Genomic DNA, 21915 nt, shown 5'->3' on the forward strand with positions numbered 1-21915 from the left:
GACTGTTGGCTCACAGCACACAGCTCAGGTGAACTGGAGACCCTAACAGGTATGACTTGATATATGCTAGGACAGGCTGAGGGGAGGATATTTGGGACTAGGTGTGTTAGATCAGTATCTGTGACAGATCAGTATCTGTGAATAGGATAATGCTCCTACACATGGGATAAGATTAATATCACCTTTATTTATTTTTTATAGCAGTCAAGTCAAACTTGTCCATTCTGACAGGGAGTAAAACAACACCATATCTTTACAAGTGCTCAAAAATATATTTCACTGACCTTTTTTATGTTTGGCAACTTATAAGTCTCTGCTAAAACAAATAACAATATAGACTATTTTATCCATGAAAAAATACATTGTCCATTTCCTCAACAAATAGCAAAGACGTACATATAGTAGCTTTTCTATGTGACAACTCGAACATGCTACAAGTTAAAAACATCATTACAGATGAACATGAACTGCAAATAACAACACATATTGCTCAAGTCAGGGCTTCTCAGCTGATCCAGGATCAGAACTCCATTTTCAGGTTCCAAAACTCAAAGGACACCGACGTCGTCAAACTAATTCAACATAAACACTGAACTGAATTTCAAATGAGATGATTTTTCTGTAATTATATCAAATTATACATAAATATATCAATTCGTTTTCTTACTTTAACTTCTTTAATATCAGAGCACAACATCTATGTATGAGCCCCAAATGGACTTGTGTCCCCCCCAGCTGACACACTCTGACACAGGCAGGATTAGGTTTAGGACAGAACAGGTTCTGCACATGGACATGCTATCTGTACACTTTCTGTTAGGTGTGTGTGTATTTGTGTGTACTGGCACAGCCCTCTAAAGTTTAGTAAAACTGCACACTACTGTCGAGGGAAATAAAAGAAACAGCAGCACCCACAGTGATGTTCAGGAGCTACATCCTCCTCTTCAGGCTCAACAACAGAACTACTACTGCTGACTCTCTATGCTCTTCTGTCTTTTTGAATAAATAGTTCAACATTCCTGAAAACTGTGTGTTCAGCACAGAGCTGGAGTCAGGCTGTGGTTAGTCTATATTAGCATAAAGGCTGGAAGCAGGGGAGAACAGCCAGCCTGGCTCTGTCTGAAGTTCAAACATTTACCTACAAAAAGCTCATTCATTAGCAACTTACATTTGTTAGAGAAATAGCAAAACAACTGCAGAGCACTGGGGGCAGAGCAATGGACAGCTGCTGAGGTATCACCCAGTGATGCTGCATCCACACAACTGTCCCAAACCACAACACCTGCAAACACAACAGCACACAAGAGAATCATAAAAGTAAGAGTTTTACAGGTGGGGGCTCTTCCCCTTGCTCCCAGGCTTCATGTTAAGCTAGGCTATGTTACTGCCCACATACAGCTCAGTGAGACTGGACCTATACCTGAAGCTCAAACACACACACACACACACACACACACACACACACCACAACCTGCTCCTCATTACTGTACAGTATCCAGCTGCAGGACTGCTGTCAGAGTCTTGAGAGCTCAGGGTGAAGACATGCCTCTCATGTCTCTGACTGATACATGTACTGAGTGCTCAGCTGGACTGAGGGTGAGTTGTGTTCAGGACTCAGCCAGCTGGACTCAGCACCAGGACTTTGTTCTCTAACCAGTATATCACTAGTTTCTTCTGGGATTTGCTACATGTCATACTGAATCCCTTTTCAGGTGAACATCAAGAGGACAAAATGTATTTGGGTGATCAGTTCGCCTTGACAGGCAGAGGCCATCAGACTTCAGCCTCAAACTGGATACATGACATACCCTAACCCTAACCCTGACATCCACTCCACAGGTAAAGTCTGCTGTAGAACAGCGGACAGATGGAGCACACAGGCTGCATAGGCAAAACTATATGGTCACATTAAAGGGGAGTTTGAATGATGTGGTCTGGGCATTAAGCATGAAGGGAGGGTCTAATCAAAGATACTGAGCCCTGCATTATGGGGGATGTAAGATCCCGGGGAGTGTTGGAGACTCAGCAGCAAATATACATTGGGATGTGACAGCATGGAACCCATCGAACAATACTGAGGATCCACGCAGACTGAAGAAGAACACAGACTGGTGGAGAACAGACTGAAAGAGAACTCAGATTGGTATACTTTCCTATCTTTATTCAAAAACGTGGTCTTTCAGTTTGAGAGCATGTTGTCGCTATTTCACGTTCAGTTTTTGTAATGCTCTGTCTTAAAACTCTCTCCTCTGTCTCCCTGCTCGAACACAAATGTGCTCTGCTCCTGCTCAAAAAGAGTTTGCTTGCACTCAAATGTCTCCTCACGCTCAAAGTACTTCTGTGCGCTCGCAAAACTTCTCTGGGGGCGCACTCGCTTTACTTCTTATTACGAGTGGTTACCGTTTATGTCCAGGGCTCTTTTACATGTAGAAGTCCAAATGCCTTGCTCTTGTCACAGCCAGAGTTTACGCTAGACTTTTTTTGACAGCCAATTTGTCCATTAATATTCAAGAATATACAACAACTACCGGATATGTTTTAAACAGCCATATAATAGCCTACATCTAAACAACAATAAAGCATAAACAATACAAACTAAGAAATGTTATTATTTTAAGTAGTCTGCATGACTGAACTCCTTGAGTTGTGCTAAATATTAATATGAATACGAGTAGAGGCGAGTCACGTGACCAAACACTCCATGAATGAAACAGCAAAATCGAACTATTGCATAATACACAGCTATATGTTAAAAGGGATAACTGTTATTTTTTTAAAACCTGGATCACATTTTTGGGTGTAAATAATTGACAGGGACAAAAGTAATTGAAATCGGTGCATTATTGATCAAGAACAGTGTACTTGCTACAAGACTCCATTGACAATAAGTCATTTTTTCGAGCAGAACACAGGAGCTGCTGGAATACCACTGCCTCCATCTCTTAGTTGGCTTGCATTATTGTGTGACTTTCAGTGGTGGAAGAAGTATTCACATCATTTACTGAAGTAAATGTACCACACAGTAACTAACAAACTAACAGACTGAGGCATCTCAGCAGCTCCCATGTTAATCTTAAATGACTGAATGTTGATGGTCCACCAGTCAGTGACAAAACAAACCACTTAAGCAAACTACTTTGATGTGGATGTGTGCACAGTTTGTTTATATTACAACAGCTGTTCGCAATATCCGGGTTAACTGTTCGTGATCAAAAAACATTTTCAAAGATTTTGTCCCTATCAATTATTTACACCCAAAAACGTGATCCAGGTTTTAAAATAACAGTGTTATCCCTTTTAACATATAACCATGTATTATGCAGTAGTTTGGTTTTACCTCTGCTGTGTCACGTGACTCGGCTCAACTCGCATTAATATTTAGCAGCAGTTTAGTCATGCAGACTACTTTAAATAATAACATTGGTTAGTTCATAACATTTGTGCTTTATTGTTGTTTAAACGTAGGTTATTTAAAACACTGTACATCCTGTATATTCTTGAATATTAACAGACAAATTGGCTGTCAAAAAAAGTCTAGCATAAACTCGAGGGATTTGCCAGACTCCTGCTACATGTAAAAGGGCCCTGAAGGTAAACAGTAACCACCCATAATGGACGCTGTAAGAAGTAAAGCGATTGTGCCCTCAGAGAGGGAATGAGGATTTGATTGGTCGGCATCATGGGTGGAATTCTGTTGGTTGATGAATTTTTGATAGGATCATCTCAGCTTAAGTCATAAAAATCCACGCATGAGAGGAGAAGTTTTGCAAACGCACAGAAGTACTTTGAGCGCGAGGAGACATTTGAGTGCAAGCAAACTGTTTTTGAGCAGAAGCAGAGCAAATCTGACCTCAAGCAGTGACTTTTTCAGAGAGGGGAGAGATTTTGAGCAGGAGCAGAGCACATTTGTATTGAGCAGGGAATATTTGAGAAAGAGGAGAGTTTTAAGAGAGAGCATTACAAAAACTGAACGTGAAATAGCAACAATATGCTCTCAAACTGAAAGACCACACTCTTGAATAAAGATAGGAAAGTATCTCCATAAGACTTAAGGATAACACAGAATGGTGTTAGTGAGTGTGTTTGAAGCAGATGAAAGATCATCATCACCTCAGGTCTACTGTTTCAGTGTTAAACCACCTGAACCCTGGCTGCTGTTTCCCACTCACTCCAAACACACAGCAGTCACTTATCACGCTGCAGGAGGTTTCTAATGCTTATCTATTTACATGGGAAATAAGATCAGCTGATCTCAAATATATTACAATCTCTATTTACTTGCACTCCATGCACTGCATGCCCTTTCAAATAGAATATTAAACTACACCACACTTAAATTCACGTGACAGTTATCAACTGTGGAGCTGCTGGGATCATGAGAATTTAGGTCATAAATGCTGAATCACATACTTGGGGTTGAGAGACCCTGGTGCTTAGGTGGAGTATCTTATATGTGCTTCTTACTAATGTGGTTCACACTGAGTCTGCTGCTGACTGTGGTAGAGTTCAGTCATCTCATCTCACTGAAAGCAAATCAACATATTTCCCAACTTTTACCTACAACTACTTTTACTAAAAGATAACTTCCCTGATTTTGGAACTTGTCAGTTGAGCTTTAATGGTCTTCTGAGGATTGTGGACACAAGAAAGAATGGGGGGGGGACCCTCAGTGGATCAAGACTGAATCTAGTATATGCTGCTCATGACAGCCAATCACAGCTGCGCTGCACCAGGCTTCATCTGCCACCAGCAAATATCAATTTAATACTATTATTATTATACTACAATGATACAGTTATTCATACTATAATCTATTACTATACTGTTTCTATTGCATTTCAAATTGTAGAGTAGATGTTCATTGAATTACAGTGTTAACAAGGTGAGGATGAAACAAAATCACATGACCATGAAACATGAAATTCAAAACATTTCAACACAGAACATACTGAACAGCCTCACTTTGCCTGAGCAAGTTCAAATTGTTTTGAGGTGAAAACTTCCAGTTGTTGTACAGAGGGACACAAAGAACAAATCCACACAAATGCACAACAAATCTATGATATCTGCATGAATCTGGAGAGTTCACTTAATATTTCCTGATTAAGCCTCTCCTGTGATGTGTTATGAGATATTTTCAAGTGTCTGAGTAAGTAGGTACTTAAATGTATCTTTCTGATTTTGTCATAAAGTGCCAAATTCTGAGACATCAGAGACACTGGTTAAAGTATGAGTGGAGTGTGAAGCTGTTTCTAAAATCTCAGGAACACTGAGTGTGCATGTCATGATTGTTATCTGGCTCCTGTGGAGGGTCATGAGCAGAAGGTGGACTGCAGCTGCTTGAAGGCGGCTTGTCTCTGCTTTTTCTCCACGTCCTGCCTCTTGCGTTCTTCTTTTTCCTCTCGAATCTCAGCCTCAAACTTGCTGCCCCGAGACAGAGCCTGTGCCTGGTAACACACAAAATGACAGAGTTTCTTCCTGTCCGTGCAAATCATCCTGAAATATCCTGTACAGCAGACATTTACCTCCTCCCTTCTTCACCACATCTACACCTCAACCCAGCTTTACTTTGGTGGTCTATGGAGAGTTCCTTGGACTTGATGATGTGGTTTTTGGTTTTTGACTGGTTACATCCAATCAACCAACGAAATCTTATTAGTTGCTGAATTGAATTGAACAGAAAATTGTTTTTGGTTATGATGTCACTGTGAAGTTGACCTTTGAGCTTTTGGATATAAAATATCATTAGTTCATCATTTTATTCTCTTATTCGTTTGTGTTAAATTTTGCCATAATCAATAACTAAAATCTTGAGTAGGACCAAACGATTTTAGGAAAAAATCTAATTGCGATTTTTCTGACATATATTGTGATTTGATTTGATTTGCAACATAGTTTTTGAAAGTTAAGCTTCAGTCCAGGATTCATTATATACATGTAAAACATGTGATGGAGCATTACCATTTAAGAGATCATTGAAATATTAACTGCTCTGTGTACTAATCCAAGAATGAGAATGAAAATATACAAATCCAAAATGCATTTATTCAGACAAAAAAAAAATGTATAGATTATACACATAATACAACTGGGTATTTTGCAACTCTCTAATACTGTGGCAATGGCAAAAACTTTCCCGCAGTGAACCGCCATTACAAAATGTATGTAGCCAAAACACTGCACACATTAAGTTGGCGTCTTGGTCACAGCTCAGTTATCTCTCTTGCCCGCCTGTTGACGCTGTCTGCCGCTTTTGACTCATCATAACACCGATTGTTTACGCTTTAGCTGTGTCACGTTCTCCCTACTAGCATGCAGCTCTCAGCAGTGTAAAAACTAGGGATCGACCGATTATCGGCCGGGCCGATTATCGGCGCCGATATTCGGCATTTTGACGCATATTGGCATCGGCCGTTTTTTTTATATTGAAATTTTGGTAAACTTTATTTGCTGTAGAAAACTTTAGGGAGATATTTATTTGTTTAAGCTTTAATTTAACTTTATAAGACATGCTGCTGAGCCTGAGAGCTCCCTGCACTTTTTGTTAGAATTTAAAAACAAAGCTGTCTATTGTCTAAGATAATTAAAAAAAAATCATTAACATGTTGCAAATCTGAAAAGCTGTTTAATAAACATATTTTTAAAGACATTTAAACAAAGTTAAGCGCCGGAGTTTGTGTTATTCAAAATTTTTATGCCATTTTTACTGCAAATGAATATCGGCTCCAAATATTGGTTATCGGCCTCCTTGACTACTAATAATCGGTATCGGCCCTGAAAAAACCATATCGGTCGATCCCTAGTAAAAACTCATCCACTGACTCTGTTGTAAAAAAACATAATAACAGTCTTTGCAGTTTGCAAAGCGCTTTACTTCAAATCACGATTTTGGTTTAACTTTGATAAATCGTTTCAGCCCTAAGCTTGAGTTATGATCAAAAACATTTTGTAAGGTCACTGTGACCTTTGACCATTAAATTCAAATCAGTTCATCCTTCAGTCCAAGTGAACATGAGCAAGAAATTCCCTCAGGGCTTTACTGAGGTATTATGTTCACAAGAATGGGAGGGATAGACAGACAACCTGAAGACACAGTTGTCAGGGCTAATGGCTGAATCACTGGAGCTGCTCAACAACTCTCCTCAGCCCACAGAGGAAGCTGCTGCTCTCCAAAAACATACTCCAGAGCTTAACTGAGGAGCATCAAGACATTCTAGAACACCACTGGGAAAATGTTTTATGGACTGAAGAACATGCAGCTCTACATCTGGTGTAAAACGGGCTCTGCATACCAACATGAAAACATCAACAGAGAGGTGGAGCAGGGTGGAGGGAGCATCATGATCTGGGTCTTTGCTGCCTCTGGGTCTGGACAGATCGAGGGGAAAATTGATTCTCAGTATATGTTACAGGATAGGGTGGCTCTGTAGCTGTGACTTAGATGAAGATCAGGTCACATTTTATAACCAGTTAAATGGAGAAACCAGCTCATTATAAAGGCTTCATTGTAGACCCAGTACACTGGCACATGTTCAGTTTAAGATTGGGACTTTGTCTCTTGCCAAATGCTCAGTGCTAAATTCATACACCTAAAATGGAAATGCAAAATGATTTTTTGTATTGCTATGTCCTGTGCCTTGCAATTTAAGTTATACAAAACAAATATACAGCAGTCTACTGCTGGTTTGTCCCCATGTCTGTAGAAATGATGTGGTGAGTAAAAATGTCAGAGTGAGTACAAGAAAATCCACAGTACAGACTGTCATCATACCTTGGCCTCAAAGAAGTCTTTGGCCCCCATCACTCCCTCAGTGGACACGTTGATCTCTGACAGTCTGGCCAGAGCCATCAGACCACTCTCCTCCTGCAGCTCTCCAGCTGCTGCTCTGCGGAAGATCAGCAGGAACTGCAGGAAAATGGTTCACATACAGTCACTGATTTCCTTCGTGTGTTTATGTCACAAACTATAAATGTCACTTCAGTTCACCCTTCACCAGCCTGAAACATCACCTTTCATCCCCTTGAGCCCACAAACAGTCTCCAGTCTTTGTATGAGCAAGTACGTCAGTATTTCAAATCTAACTCCCTCCACATGTAAATGACACAGTAGCAGCACACAGCAGTATCCTCACCTCTCTGAAGCTCAGTTTGCCATCAAAGTCTTCATCCACCTCTTTGATCATGTTCTTGAGGCCCAGGTGGGTCTGTGGAGCTCCCAGCTTCTCCATCATCAGCTTCAACTCCATCAGGTCGATGAAGCCGTCTTTCCCAGTATCATACCTAGAAACCACAAAACCCACACAGCCTCAGGTCAAAGATGAAGATCAGGATGCACCTGTCCAAAGAGTAAGTAAACAAGACTCAGGTTAGTGACAGAATGCACAAGTGACAGTACAAGTCAACAGAGAGCAGCCACAGATAGATGCTAATCTACTGTAGGAAACACAGACTGAGGCAGGAGGGGAAATGATTTCAAAGCATGATAAATGTAGAGACAGGACTGCACGTGACTGTGAGAGACTCCAGCAGCCAATCTGACAGCTGTTATCACCAATGGCAGAGCCCACAGAGGCTTATATAGGCTCGGATAGGAGGACTATTTATAGAAGCTTTCAGCAGCTGTGTGTGTGAGTGTGTGTGCGTGTGAATAATACATACTGAAGTATCAGGCTGCTAACACCTGAGTGAGACTAATCTGTTCAGTCCAGAAACAAAAGCCACTGTTTGGTTCCAGTCCTTCAGGGAGCCATGAGGACTGCTGCCTGTGTTAACAATCAGCCTGATACCACATCATCACAAACTGAAACCCTGCCAGAATTCAGTCTCCAGAGAAACTGCCCTTATGAGACAAATACCTTGATACATACCTTGGCTGTTTTCTTAGAAGTAACATGTGGTAAGGTGAAGTCCAAAAAAAAAATAGGCAGACTTTTATTTGTTGTCTCCAATGACAATGCACAAATCGAAGAAAAAAAACACAGGGAAAAAGGGGGGAAACCATTCTGGTGCTGCTCTTCAAAATAAACTTGTCCATTTTCTCCCACCCCACTCAAATATATACAATATGAGAGCACGCCTTTCCAATTAAAGCCAGCCTATCAGATCAGAGCTCAAGGACAAAGCTATAAGACTATACATGGTTTTATTGCACTTATTCATTCTGACAAGGCCATAACTTATTCTGCAATATGACAACATATATAGAGTGAAATCAAACTAAACACATGACTTTTTCATCGCTCAGTATTTACCTTAATTAGCTGTTGATTTCATCCAGCTATTATCCACTCAAAGCTGAGAGCCCATCTACTCATGGGATGAGGAGGACACTGCTAACATTCATGTCCCAACCAAGTCAACAACATCAGCTCAGCCTTAGGTTCATAAAGCTGAGCTGGCAAGCACCTTGTCCTCCGGACAGCCGTCAGAACAACAGTAGAGTATGGATAATGTTAACACAGACGTGAACACAGAGTGACTGAGTGGAGTCCTGACTGGATTGGTGATCACCCTGAATCTCTTGGTTCATCATGTGTGGCAGACAAGATTAACTGTGTAACAGAAGATGATGCAGATCCATATTTGTAAGAGTTAAGTTTTTGTTGATCAATTGTTAATGCCTCAATACAGACGAATGAAGGTAAAAGCTGTGTTGCCATCTTCATTCTTATCCCGCTACTTTTCCCCTTCATTTAAGGTAATTAGCATCATTACATTAGCATTACTGCCAACCCATCTACATCCTGTGGACCTGACACATAAAAACCTTGTTTTGTACTACTGAGCCTAAATCATTACCTCAGGTACTTTATGGAAGCAGCTGACTGACTCTGTTGATGGACACTGAAGACACACTGCAACACCAAACTGAGAGGAGAGGAATGGTCATGATCTTTGTTAAATATTGAAGAATACAATGGGATGTGAACCCCACTCAACAGTCTGCAGTCACATATTTTTACACAGGACTCATCACTGTGTGAACGTGACATCACAGAGAAACATAAGGCAGCATCACAGCCCTCACACTCACTCACACACACACACACACACACACACACAGAGCAATGTTCATCTAATTAGTGTGTATCTGACAACTGCAGTTTGTATCAGCAGTGTGAGAACTGCACCAACAGCTGATTATCAGCCTCCTACATACCCATGATTCCTTGTAGAATTTACCAGCTGCATTTACAGTAGTGCTTGAAAGTTTATGAACCTCTTAGAATTTTCTATATTTCTGCATAAATATGACCTAAAAAATCAGACTTTAATAGAAGTTCTACAAATATATAAAGAAACAAATGAAACAAAAATATATTTGATCACTCATTTATTGAGGATGATCCAATGTTAAATGGACTGCACTTATATAGTGCTTTTCTATTCATTTTGACCACTCAAAGCGATTCACACTACAGATCACATTCACCCATTCACACACACATTCATACAGCGTTCTTTTTATCTACACAAAGTGCCCTCTAACACATGCACACACATTCATATATACATTCATTCATGGGGGGCAATGTCTGGGGTTCAGTATGTCGCCCAATGATACTTCGGCATGCGGACTGGAGGAGCGGGGGATCAAACCGCCGACCTCCCACTCTACCTCCTGAGCCACAGCCGCCCACGACAATGCAGACAATGTTGCTTATCTGTGAGTGGCAAAAGTATGTGAACCTTTGCTTTCAGTATCTGGTATGACCCCCTTGTGCAGTAATAACTGCAACTAAACATTTAACCCTAAACAGTGTATATCAGTTCTGCATATCAGCATGGAGGAATTTTAGCCCATTCCGATGAACAGAACAGTTTCAACTCTGGGGTGCTGGTGGCTTTCCTCACATGAACTGCTTGCTTCAGGACCTTCCACAACATTTCAGTTGGATTCAGGTCAGGACTTTGACTTGGCCATTCTAAAACATTAACTTTATTCTTTTTTAACCATTCCTTGATAGAACGATTTGTGTGCTTAGGGTTGTTGTCTTGCTGCATGACCCACGTTCTCTCTTCAGTCCACAGACAGATGTCCTGATATTTTCCTTTAGAATTTGCTGGTATAAAGCAGAATTCATTGTTCCATCAATGATGGCAAGCCATCCTGGCCCTAGATGCAGCAACTACCACCACGTTTCACAGATGGGACAAGGTTCTTTTGCCGGAATACAGTATTTTCCTTTCTCCAAACATAACACTTCTCAATTAAACCAAAAAGTTATATTTTGGTTTCATCCGTTCACAAAACATTTCTCCAGTATCCTTCTGGCTTGTCCACGTGAACTTTAGCAAACTGCAGATAGACAGCAATGTTCTTTTAGGAGAGCAGTGGCCTTCTCCTTGCAATCCTGCCATACACACCACTGTTATTCAGTCTTCTCCTGATGCGGGATTCATGAACATTTATATTAGCCAATATGAGAGAGGACTTTAGTTCCTTAGAAGTTACTCCTGGTTCCTTTGTGACCTTGCTCACTATTACACATATTGCTCTTGGAGTGATCTTTGTTGGTCGACCACACCACAGTACACAATATGTTGTAGTGGAGTCCAAACTCTTCAGAGATAGTTTTGTAACCTTTTCCAGCCGTAACAACTCTTTATCTGAGGTCCTTAGAACTCTCCTTGTTTTGTGCTATGATACACCTCCATAAAATGTGTTGGGAAGATCAGACTTGGATAGATCCCTGTTCTTTAAATAAAACAGGGCAAGCAGTCACACATAATTGTCATCCAGTTAATTGAGAAGACCTGACTCTATCTGCACCTTCAAATTAGCTACTAATCCTAGAGGTTCACATACTTTTGCCATGTAATATTGAATCATTTTCCTCAACAAATAAATGATCAAATATAATATTGTCTCCTTTGTTTAAATGGGTTCTCTTTATCTACTTTTAGGACTTGTGTGAATATCCAGTGATGTTTTAGCTCATATGTATTCAGAAATACAGATAATTCTAAAGGGCTCACAAACTTTCAAGCACCATTGTAGTTTGTGATCACAAGTCCCCATTAATTTGCATTATGGACCAATTCCAACCAAAAAAAGGGGGATGGGGTATGGAGGGCATCCTCTGCTGGCACAGCATTCCAGTCCTGGAATCACAAAGGCCCCTGTGGACGAGCTGGGAGCACAAGAACGCCAGAGGCATGCTGAAGCAGGGTGTTCCCCTGCTGCCATCTGACCATGAGCACAGCACCCACAACTATGGGCACTCACTGCTCATCTGCACAGTTACAGCAGCTACAGGACTCTGACTTCGTTTTATTTTAGACATTCATCAAACCCTGTCCTGTTGCTGATTTTGTATCACTGTTTACTGCAGTGACCAGGCGACTGACTTCCATCGTGCTATTTGCCTTTTGTTTTATTGTTATGTATGAATTAGCTAATGTGAAATAATTAGTCAGACCTGAGTCTGCCTGACACCCCTCTCCATCTAAAAAGGGTCAAACTCACTACACTACCAACAGATAAAGTTGCTGAAAAACAGACATGGCCTTTTAGATAGATACACCACTCTGCATGGTTAAGTATGTTAATGTGTGTTACCCTGTTAGTCAGCTTTCCAGTGGCCCAGTTAAATTTGTATGCATACACACTGATCAGCCATAACATTAAAGACTACCAACCTAATATTGAGTAGGTCCCCCTCTTTCTGCTAAAATAGCCCTGGCCCATTGAGACATGGACTCTACTGAATCTCTGAAGATGTCCTGTGGTAAGGGGACCAAGCTGTCAGTAGCAGATCCTTTAAGTCCTGGAAGTTGTGAGGTGGGGCCTCCATCGACTGGGCACACAACCAGCCATCAACATAATGTAAAAGAAAAGGCAATTCATCAGGCCAGACCACCTTCTTCCATTGCTCCGTGGTCCAGTTCTCATGTTGTTGTGTCCATTGCAGGTGCTTTTGGTGGTGGACATGGGTCAGCATGAGCATTAAGGTCTTCGGCAACTTGAGCTATAGCTCTTCTACTGGATTAGACAACACAAGCCAGCCTTTACTCCCCATGTGCATAATTCTGTCGCCGGTTCACAGGTTTTCCTTTCTTGGACAACTTTTGGTCAGTCCTGACCACTGCAGACCAAGAACATACCACAAGAGTTGTAGTTTAGGAGATGCTCTGACTCTAGCCATCACAATCTGACCCTTGTCAAAGTTGCTCAAGTCCTTACACTTGCCCATTTTTTCTACTTCCAACATATCAACGTCAAGGACAATACGTCTTTCTAGGTTCTCAGTCATCCAGGTCACAGTAGCCTTAGCTGCTAGGGGGTTGAAGGAAACTGGACTTCTTTTAAACACAACAACATTGTCATCCCAGGATTATTGGAGAAATTATTATAGGATTATTGGAGAAATTTAAACCCGGAAATACCCTTAGGAAAAAACTGGTTTATTCTGAAGACTCCCAAGCACAAGCCGAGCAACTTTGTATATGCTGTACAATGCAGTGAGGAGTGCTCTGACCTATATATAGGAAAGATCAAACAACCACTCCACAAACACAAGGCACAACACAGAAAAGTCAGCTCATCCGGACAAGACTTGGCTGTTCATCTACATCCAAAAGGGACACTCCTTTGAGGACAGTAACGTCCACATTTTGGATAGAGAGGACAGATGGTTTGAGAGAGGAGTGAAGGAGGCCATCTATGTCCATCTGGAACATCCATCTTCAAACAAAGGTGGTGGTTTGCAACACCAACTATCAGACACCTACAACAGAGTCCTGAGATCCATACTGATTTAACCGCCATTCACACCTCGACCCATGTGATCCTAACAACTCAAATAAGGTCGACTCCTCTCAGGACCAGGAGGTCAAATACCTGGAACTCCCCAATGAGTCCCTAAAACTAAAGAAGTCTTTCGGATTAGAGGTGAACGTCTTCAAGAAACCTAAAAGAAATCCAGTTGCCTTCAACTCTAGCACTTAAGGCAACTTCAAGGACAAAGTGTTCACTTGCTGCCGTTGTAACAAGCTCAGTGTTGTTCACGTCACCTGCCAGTGGTCATAAAGTTATGGTTGATCAGTGTACAGTGCTGTGCAAAGGTTTTAAGACCTTAAGACGTTTAGATTCTTCTCTATCATCAGCCTCATCCGGAAGTGTCTAATTGGTTCAATATTCACTCTGCAGCAGGACAACAAGTCCAGACATTCAGTCAGAGTCATAAAGAACTATCTTTAGAGACAAGAGAAACAAGGAGTCCTACAAGTCTGGACATAAGGCAATTAAGGCATTAAGAAAAGAAACATAAGACAATATAAAGGACAAACATACAGCTCATTGTCGATAGGTTCAGATTGTATCATAATGACTGAATTGGTTTTAAGTGAATGTAATATCATCCCTGCTGTCAGACAAGCTGAGGAAATGACAGCTTATCTTATTTCCTGAATGCTGTCAGTAAAGAATGAGGCTAATTCATTACATGACAGAGTAGAAAAGTTTAGAGACCAGTGACACAGGAGGGATTGTCAGCAGCAAATAAGGTGAGTGCACAGTTGTTGTTTCTAGAAGTGATATCAGAGAAAGGGGACTGCAGGGCGTCTAAATTACAAATGCAAAGTCTCTCTTTAAAGATGTCATGATGTACCTGGAGATTTGTTTTTCATCAGCTGTGTTCAGATTTTCAACACTCAACAGCACAGCAAAAGAGAAAAAAAAAATCAACAAAAAGAAAGAAAAGAAGTGAAATTATCTTCATGATGTCAGGATGTCTGTTAGTGTGTGGTGTGCTGTGTGGGTCTTCTCGTTACACATAACAAACCATAACAACTGATTACTAAATCTGTCATTATTTATCATCCTTTGTGTGGTCTTTCACATTTTCTATATTGATTAAGATTTTCAAAATCTTTTAGTGTGTGCCAGGCTTAAGGTCACATGACTACTTGTCTTTGGTATTGTTTTGTCATTGTGTATGTAAAAGTAGCATATTACAGATTCATACAGCAGGGTGCTCAGAAAGATAAAGGATGGACAAGGCTGAAAATATTCCAAACTTGCTCTATAAATAGTCATTCTATCATGTTAACAGAATCATGGCAGTATGAAATGTGCCTTTAAGCCAAAAGCTTTCTGAGGAGGAAAAGTGGGTCAGTGGGCGGTGGATGCCCCATGGGAATGTGGACTGTGTGAATGGGATCAGTGCAGCAAAAAAAGCAAGACTAAAGAGATGTGAGACGTGCCAGGAGAGAACAATCTCATCCATGACAAAGACGTTTGGAGGAGAGAGACCAGGTTGTGTTGAGATGCAGTAGCTGTCAACGTCATCTGACTAACCACTAAACCAAACCTAATGAGGCAAAGGTCAAAAATCAAGAAGCCTGAGGGCCCCATATATCTCAAGTACACAATGTACTGAATGTGCTCTGTGCTCTCAGCTGAAGCACCAGTGTAGACAGCACTCATCATAGTCATCAGAAATATCTAGGTTTCATCCAGGACAGTGTGACAGGATTAAACGATAAACTGAAGAGGCAGTCAGCTGTCCAGCAGAGTCATGTCTTTTAACATTTACATCTCGAATAATATTTCCATTATCCTCTGTGGGATTTTCTCCAGATACAGAGAAAATTAGCCACGTGATGACTCATGTTGCTGTGACTCTGTTCTCTCTCTCTCTCTCTCTCTGTGTGTGTGTGTGTGTGTGTGTGTCAAAGAATAAGCTCCCATTTTGAGAGAGACAGATCAGAAGATGGCCATTGAGGTGCCAGATGTCAGAAACTGGGACTGCTCCATTTCCTGTGAACTGTGCGCGATGTCTTCCAGCCAATGACATTGTCCGTAAGAAGCCAGTACAGATTTTCTACCAAGATAGAGATACAGTATTTTCTATCAAACAAGCTTTGTGCTGAAAGTCTGGAACATTTATTACATCATTACACAGTCTAAAGCAGCCTACAATGATTCAACATCTGATCCATGTTACACATCAACAGTGATTCTTATCATGTGGTAGGGCAGCACCACATGATGACTTACATCATTGATTAATCTGTTGATTATCTTTTTGATGAAGTAATTCATTGTTTAGTTGGTAAAATGCTCATCACATGTCCACAATTACAATGATATTAAAGAGATGAAAGCGGCAAAAGTTCCCATTTCAGAGGGTGGAACCAGCAAATATTTGGTATCTTGATTCATGACTAAGTGATGGAAATGAAGCATGGATATAACTACAAACTACTCCTACTTCTCAGTTAAAGACATGATGCCCCCGAGCACAGTAGAGAAGATGGGTTCAACTCACTGAAGTACTGGACTGTATGTATGAACTCCCAGACAGACTTCTCACAAACTCCTGACTGTTTAATCTACACCTCTAGATAAAAGGAATTTTCAAATAAATTTGTGATTGTAGTCATCACAGGTTTTTGTTTTATTTACGTTTTTAAAAATAAGTTTCAATACAAGTCAATACAATTCAACAGTCCAATCAGGATCATCCGAGGCCTATGCTACGAAGGGAGTTTAACCTACTCTGATTAAATAGGGTTATCAAGGAAAGATGGGGTTGATAAACCCTGACTGCCTTGATCTGTGTTAAATGGTATTACGATGGTGGTTAAGATGTCGGTAACTTGAGTCGGTATTAACTTAATCAGAGTTTGTGCATGTGCATAAAAGGGGCGTGCACTGTATCTCTCAGATGAAGAGCGCACGTTAATTCTGTCAGTTTGTGAGGAATTTAAAGAGACTCTAGCGACACAATGTAAACCCGCGGCTACCAACAAAGACAGGGTGACTTGTCAAATGTTCCCTGAATTCTTAATCTGTAATATGAGATGTAAGGACACGGAAAATATGTGATAATTTTTCGGATACTTGGATTACAGACAACACGTGGATCACATTTCTGAAAATGAGCTGTTACTCACTGTTAATGATGTTCTGCCTGGAACACTCTGGCTGTATATGTATGAATGTAATACTGTTATGTTCCGTATGAACTTCACGTTAACAGTATTTCAGCCTCAGTGGAAACTGAACCTGGATCAAATAGAAACATTCTATAAAGTGCTACATATTCATATTTCCCTTCATTAATACTGCATGTTTTGGTCTGTAGTCTGCAATTACAACAGCCTGTCGCATTATATTGTCTTTGAGGACAATAATGCCCCCCAACCCCATTTAAATGATCATATAAATCAATAATATGCAACACTAATGACGCTAAATTCTGCTGTTTGACTGTGAGAAAAAAAAACAACAAATTGAAATAACTGAAATTGGAAATGGAAACACAGATCTTAAAAAAGCTCAAATCATTGGATCAGTTCAAATGTCCAAGCAACAATCCATCTCAAATGTATTCACTGGATTAAACAGATTGTAGCAGCAAAATATGTTAACAATACTTCAATAAACTAACCTCTAAACATTCTGCGCTTAACTAAATTATTGTTGATTCATTTGTCGTTGCTTCACAAATCTACTAGCGGACTTATTTTCCACATTAGAAATGCAACTCGTTTACTTTTGATGTAATATTGATAGAATATTGAACACACAGGTCTATGTGTATGATTAAGGTATTCTTATTGTGTTAAAGGGTAAGTGTGTTAAAGGCAAACCTCCAGCTTACTGTAGCTGCCGCCTTTGATCTCTGTGCTGTCTACAAACAGTCAGACACACAGACAGATACACACACACACGTATTCTAAGGCTTTGTATTTCATCATCCAGCTTTGTCTATGTATTTTTTGCCTGTAAGCTGATTCCACAACATGTTTGTGCTCTCTGCTTTTCTATCTAATGCACTTAAGCTTCCATCTCCACTTACAACTTACATTTTGACTTCCAACTTTTGATTCTGCATTTAGCAGTTTTTCCTTTCTGCTTCCACCCCTGTTTGGGTTGTAACTACTCCTGCATACTTTCTGCTACAGAAACCATTCAACTATCAAAAGTTTTAAACTATTAAGCTTTTTACATTTATGCTTATTGAACTTTCTTCAACTGTTTATGCTTTTTAAAATGTTCAACTTTGTCTGCAATTTTGACATTCAAATTAATGTTTCAGCTACTGTTTTTAACTTTCAGCTTCCAAGTTTTGCTTCTGCATCTACCCCTTCTCTCTGCTACTTTCCAATATTTTAAGCAATGCTTCGACAAATACTTTTGACTTTCAACTTTTAAGGTTTTCTTCTGCATTTCAACAATAATTTCAGCCAATTTAAGCATTGCTTCAGCAATCCATTCAGCTCTCAGCATTCACATGCATTTTCCAGGAAATGCATTTTCTAGTTTGTGTTTAGGTGTTAACATCCAAGTTCAATTCAATAACTTATAGTTATAAGTGTAACTCTAATGTAAGGTAACGTAGAGTTCAGGTTATGATCATATTTGGCATATATAAGATTTATTTGGACCATGTCTGATGAAGAAGTCAAAGGTCAAGGGCTTCAATTGGCCATCAAATGTTGGGACATTTGATTCACTGGCAAAAGATGGACTACGGCAGCACAATTGGCTTTCAAAAGATGGACCGTGGCAACACGATTGGCTTTCAAAAGATGGAGTATGCGGCGCAATTGGTTGCCCAATGTTGGACCTGCCATTTGATTCGCTGGCAAAACATGGAGCGGCCAATGTGATTGGCCTCATTTGTACAGACTGGCGGCAGTGCACCCTGGAGCTCAAGAGGAAAATGAGGATATATATAGATATCTCCAGTACATGGATTTAAGAATAACGCAATTTTATCTTAGTATTATCAGTATCTGTGAGTGCTTGAGCAGTTGAGCATGAAAATATACAGCAGTGTCCACACTCCAAACACAACGGTAAATAGGGCGAGTTAAAGAAATAGGCAGCAGAGCACACTGCAAAAACAACGCTGACATATTATCACATTCATTATGTTGAACATGTTAGTGAACAGCTGCTTATCTCCGCATCCAGCAGTTACAGATCAACATAATGATCCATGTGGAGTAGTGTTTGTCTCCACTATTCCACATGGATCTGAAGTGAATGGGACAGCAGGACCAAGGGACAGCAGCTTCTGTCCTGTGGTGGATAAACAGTTACCAGAAGTGAATGTAAGTCCAGTATTCAGTCTCTTTTAGCTCTATGTTTGGTCTCCTCCACCTCCCCATGAAAATCTCTGGCTTTTTAGCTGCTAAATGCTCTGTTCCCTAGCTGCTCTCTGACTGTGTCTGTCTGCTGTTTGCTGCTGAGCAGGTAGAGGACAGAGGCTTTACTCTTCTCCCTGTACACCAACAGCTGCACCTCCAGTCACCAGTCTGTCAAACTCCTAAAGTTTGCTGACGACACCACCCTCATTGGGCTCATCTCTGGTGGGGATGAGTCTGCCTACAGGAGGGAGATTGATGAGCTGGTCATGTGATGCAGTGAGAACAACCTGGAGCTCAATGCTGTGAAGACAGTGGAGATGGTTGAGAACTGTGGAGTCCTTCCATTTCCTGGGCACCATCATCACCTAGGACCTCAAGTGGGAGCTAAACATCAGCTCCCTGATCAAGAAGGCCCAGCAGAGGATGTACTTCCTGCGGCAGTTGAAGTCCAATTTGCCAAGGACAATGATGGTGCACTTCTACACCTCAATCATTGAGTCCATCCTCCCCTTCTCCATCACCACCTGGTACACTACTGCCACTGCCAAGGACAGAGGCAGACTGCAACATGTCATCCAGTCTGCTGAGAAGGTGATCAGCTGTAACTTGCCTTCTCTCCAGAACCTGTACACCTCCAGCACCCTGAGGCGGGCAGGAAAGATCATGGCTGATCCCTCCCACCCTGGTCACAAACTCTTCAGGACACTCCCTTCTGGCAGGAGGTTGCGGTCCATCAAAACTATCAACACCCCCACCCCATGGGTTACATTAATGCAAATCTCTCTGGACAATCACTGTCACCTTCAAACATTTGCACTCTACACTTTACATTTAAATTATATATATTTATGTTCCTTGTAAATATAGTTTTTGCTTTTTGCTCTTTCTACTCCTTAGCCTTACTTCTACTTCTCTATGTCTTTGTTTACTATTACTGTTCTTTAGCACCGATATACCAAGACAAATTCCTTGTATTATACAGCTGTTTCTCTAAACACATCTGCTGCTACTGTGAACCAGGGTGCTGAGAGCAGAGAGCCTGAACAGTAATGAAGCCAAAACTCTGAACTGAAAGACACTAAAGCTTCTGTACATGTTAGTCCTGCGATAAACCAGTTAAAATCTGCACACTGTCATTCTTTACAGAATAAATTGACCTCCCTGTACATGCTGTCTGTCCTGTCTCACCCTGCTGCAGTGATGCACAGCTGTTGGGTGTGTTTCCAGGTGAAACTGAGCCTTTCAGCCTGCACCAACATCCACAACTTCAACATGTTATAACATCACGCTGGAAAATTAGGCTACTGCAGAGTCACCTGACCTGGGAATGAGTGCTGATTGCACCCTGTCCCACCACAGACAGAGGACAAATGTCAGTGGCTCACATACCTTTAATATCCTCAGACAGCAACTTCAACCTGTTAAGAAGCAATAATTGTAAAACGTATTGTATGATAACACACATAACAAACTGTGTGTTTTCAGTCAGATTCTCCCAACACTGGGAGCCCACAGCAGCTCCATTATATCTTCAGCCTGTGACAGCAGCTCCTGTCCTATGGCAAATAAACCGTTACCTCCCCAATAACAAGGTAAGACATGTTGTAAATTAAATGAAACAATCATTCAATAATGAGTAAAACTGCCCAACACTGACGCCTGAACCTGTGTTCAGTTTTCGCCCTTTTCTAATCAAACAGTTGATTGATTGATCATTTGGATTCATCTTCAGATTACCTGATCATTAAAATAAGCCTCAGATGTCTCTCTGAAGTTATTAACCAGGACCAGTGAGTGAAATAAGGGGACAGTGGGTCACTAACAGCTGACCTGACTCTGTGATTCATTGAGGTGTAGTCCGGACTCAGTGATTATGTCCTCTGCCCCGTCCGCACTCTGTTGGTCTCGAGGCCTCGGTTCCACAGGGGGTGGTCGGTGCTTTGATCACTCTGATGGACACCATGTACAAACAGCTGACAGAGAGCGTCAGCAGCAGCAGCCTAATCTCATCATGAGCTTCACTCAGCCCCAATCCCCCACACCGCAGGTAAACACGTCGGACAGAGGAGGCGCGGGCCCCGGCCTTACCGTCTGAACATCGCCTCCATGTCCTTTATCTGTTTGCGGGAAAACTCCTTGAACTCCGTGTAGGGGTTGAAGACGCGGGTCGGCCGAGGAGCGGCGTTGCCCTCGTTGATGTCCAGCCTGCGGGTCAGTTTGGCGGACAGCTCGGAGGACGAGTCGCCGCAAGCTGCCTCTGGCTCCCGCGGTTTGGATCTAACCGGGCACAGCTCGGGCTCCGGCCTCGGCTCAGCCTCCTGCGCGACGGCCAGCCGCGACTGCAGTTTGCGAGCCAGCTCCTCGGATGCCATGCTGCTGGTAGGACACTAAGAGAGGGAGTGGAGGCTGACAGTCGCTTCGAGTACCACTGTCAAGCTGCTTGAGAGCCATACACAGACACAGCGTCCGCTCCCACTCTTTCAAAATAAGAGGGTCATCTCTACACAGCCACAGTCCCTGCTCACAAGATGTCTCTCTGAGGAGGGCTCCTCACTGCAGAGGGCTTCTGTTCGGCCTCCACATGCGTTTATCTTGACTCGCTGAGTCTTACAAAGATCCTTTGTCAAACAACAGAATAATAGCAGGTCATTAATATAGACCTGGTCCAGAAGATGGCAGCAGTTCTCCACTGAGGAGTCACCTCAGATTCGTGTGCTCTGAACATGAATTTAACTTCTTTTCACTTTTAATTTGCCATTAAAGATTGATTGATTAATTGATTGATTGATTTGGATGTCGTTATCACGC

The 21915-nt window shown here is 41.4% G+C and overlaps 1 protein-coding gene across 2 annotated transcripts; it reads right to left on the reverse strand.

The window, feature by feature from the left end:
* Window positions 1–167: 167 nt before the first annotated feature.
* Window positions 168–21609, reverse strand: efhd1 (EF-hand domain family, member D1). Of its 2 annotated transcripts, none has more exons than XM_018700765.2 (4): window positions 21196–21609; window positions 8133–8280; window positions 7772–7906; window positions 168–5447 (listed from the first exon to the last, which is right to left on the reverse strand). In XM_018700765.2, exons 1-4 carry the CDS (start codon window positions 21477–21479, stop codon window positions 5313–5315), a joined length of 702 nt encoding a protein of 233 aa, XP_018556281.1. In that variant the 5' UTR covers window positions 21480–21609; the 3' UTR covers window positions 168–5312. The 2 variants fall into 2 exon arrangements, with proteins under 2 accessions (XP_018556281.1, XP_018556289.1); XM_018700773.1 differs by having other exon boundaries at window positions 8133–8335; window positions 21196–21274.
* Between the last annotated feature and the right edge of the window lie 306 nt (window positions 21610–21915).

Source organism: Lates calcarifer, linkage group LG21, assembly GCF_001640805.2.
Source record: "Lates calcarifer isolate ASB-BC8 linkage group LG21, TLL_Latcal_v3, whole genome shotgun sequence".
Lineage (NCBI taxonomy): Eukaryota > Metazoa > Chordata > Actinopteri > Centropomidae > Lates > Lates calcarifer.

What these genes read in the sequence shown, in the direction of transcription:
- efhd1 (XM_018700765.2), bottom strand. Translation starts at nt 21,479, where the DNA reads ATGGCATCCGAGGAGCTGGCTCGCAAACTGCAGTCGCGGCTGGCCGTC. An exon ending in GCAAACTGAGCTTCAGAGAG is followed by an intron (nt 7,907 to 8,132) that starts GTGAGGATACTG and finishes ATTTTCCTGCAG; the next exon opens with TTCCTGCTGATCTTCCGCAG. An exon ending in AAGACTTCTTTGAGGCCAAG is followed by an intron (nt 5,448 to 7,771) that starts GTATGATGACAG and finishes GTGTGTTACCAG; the next exon opens with GCACAGGCTCTGTCTCGGGG.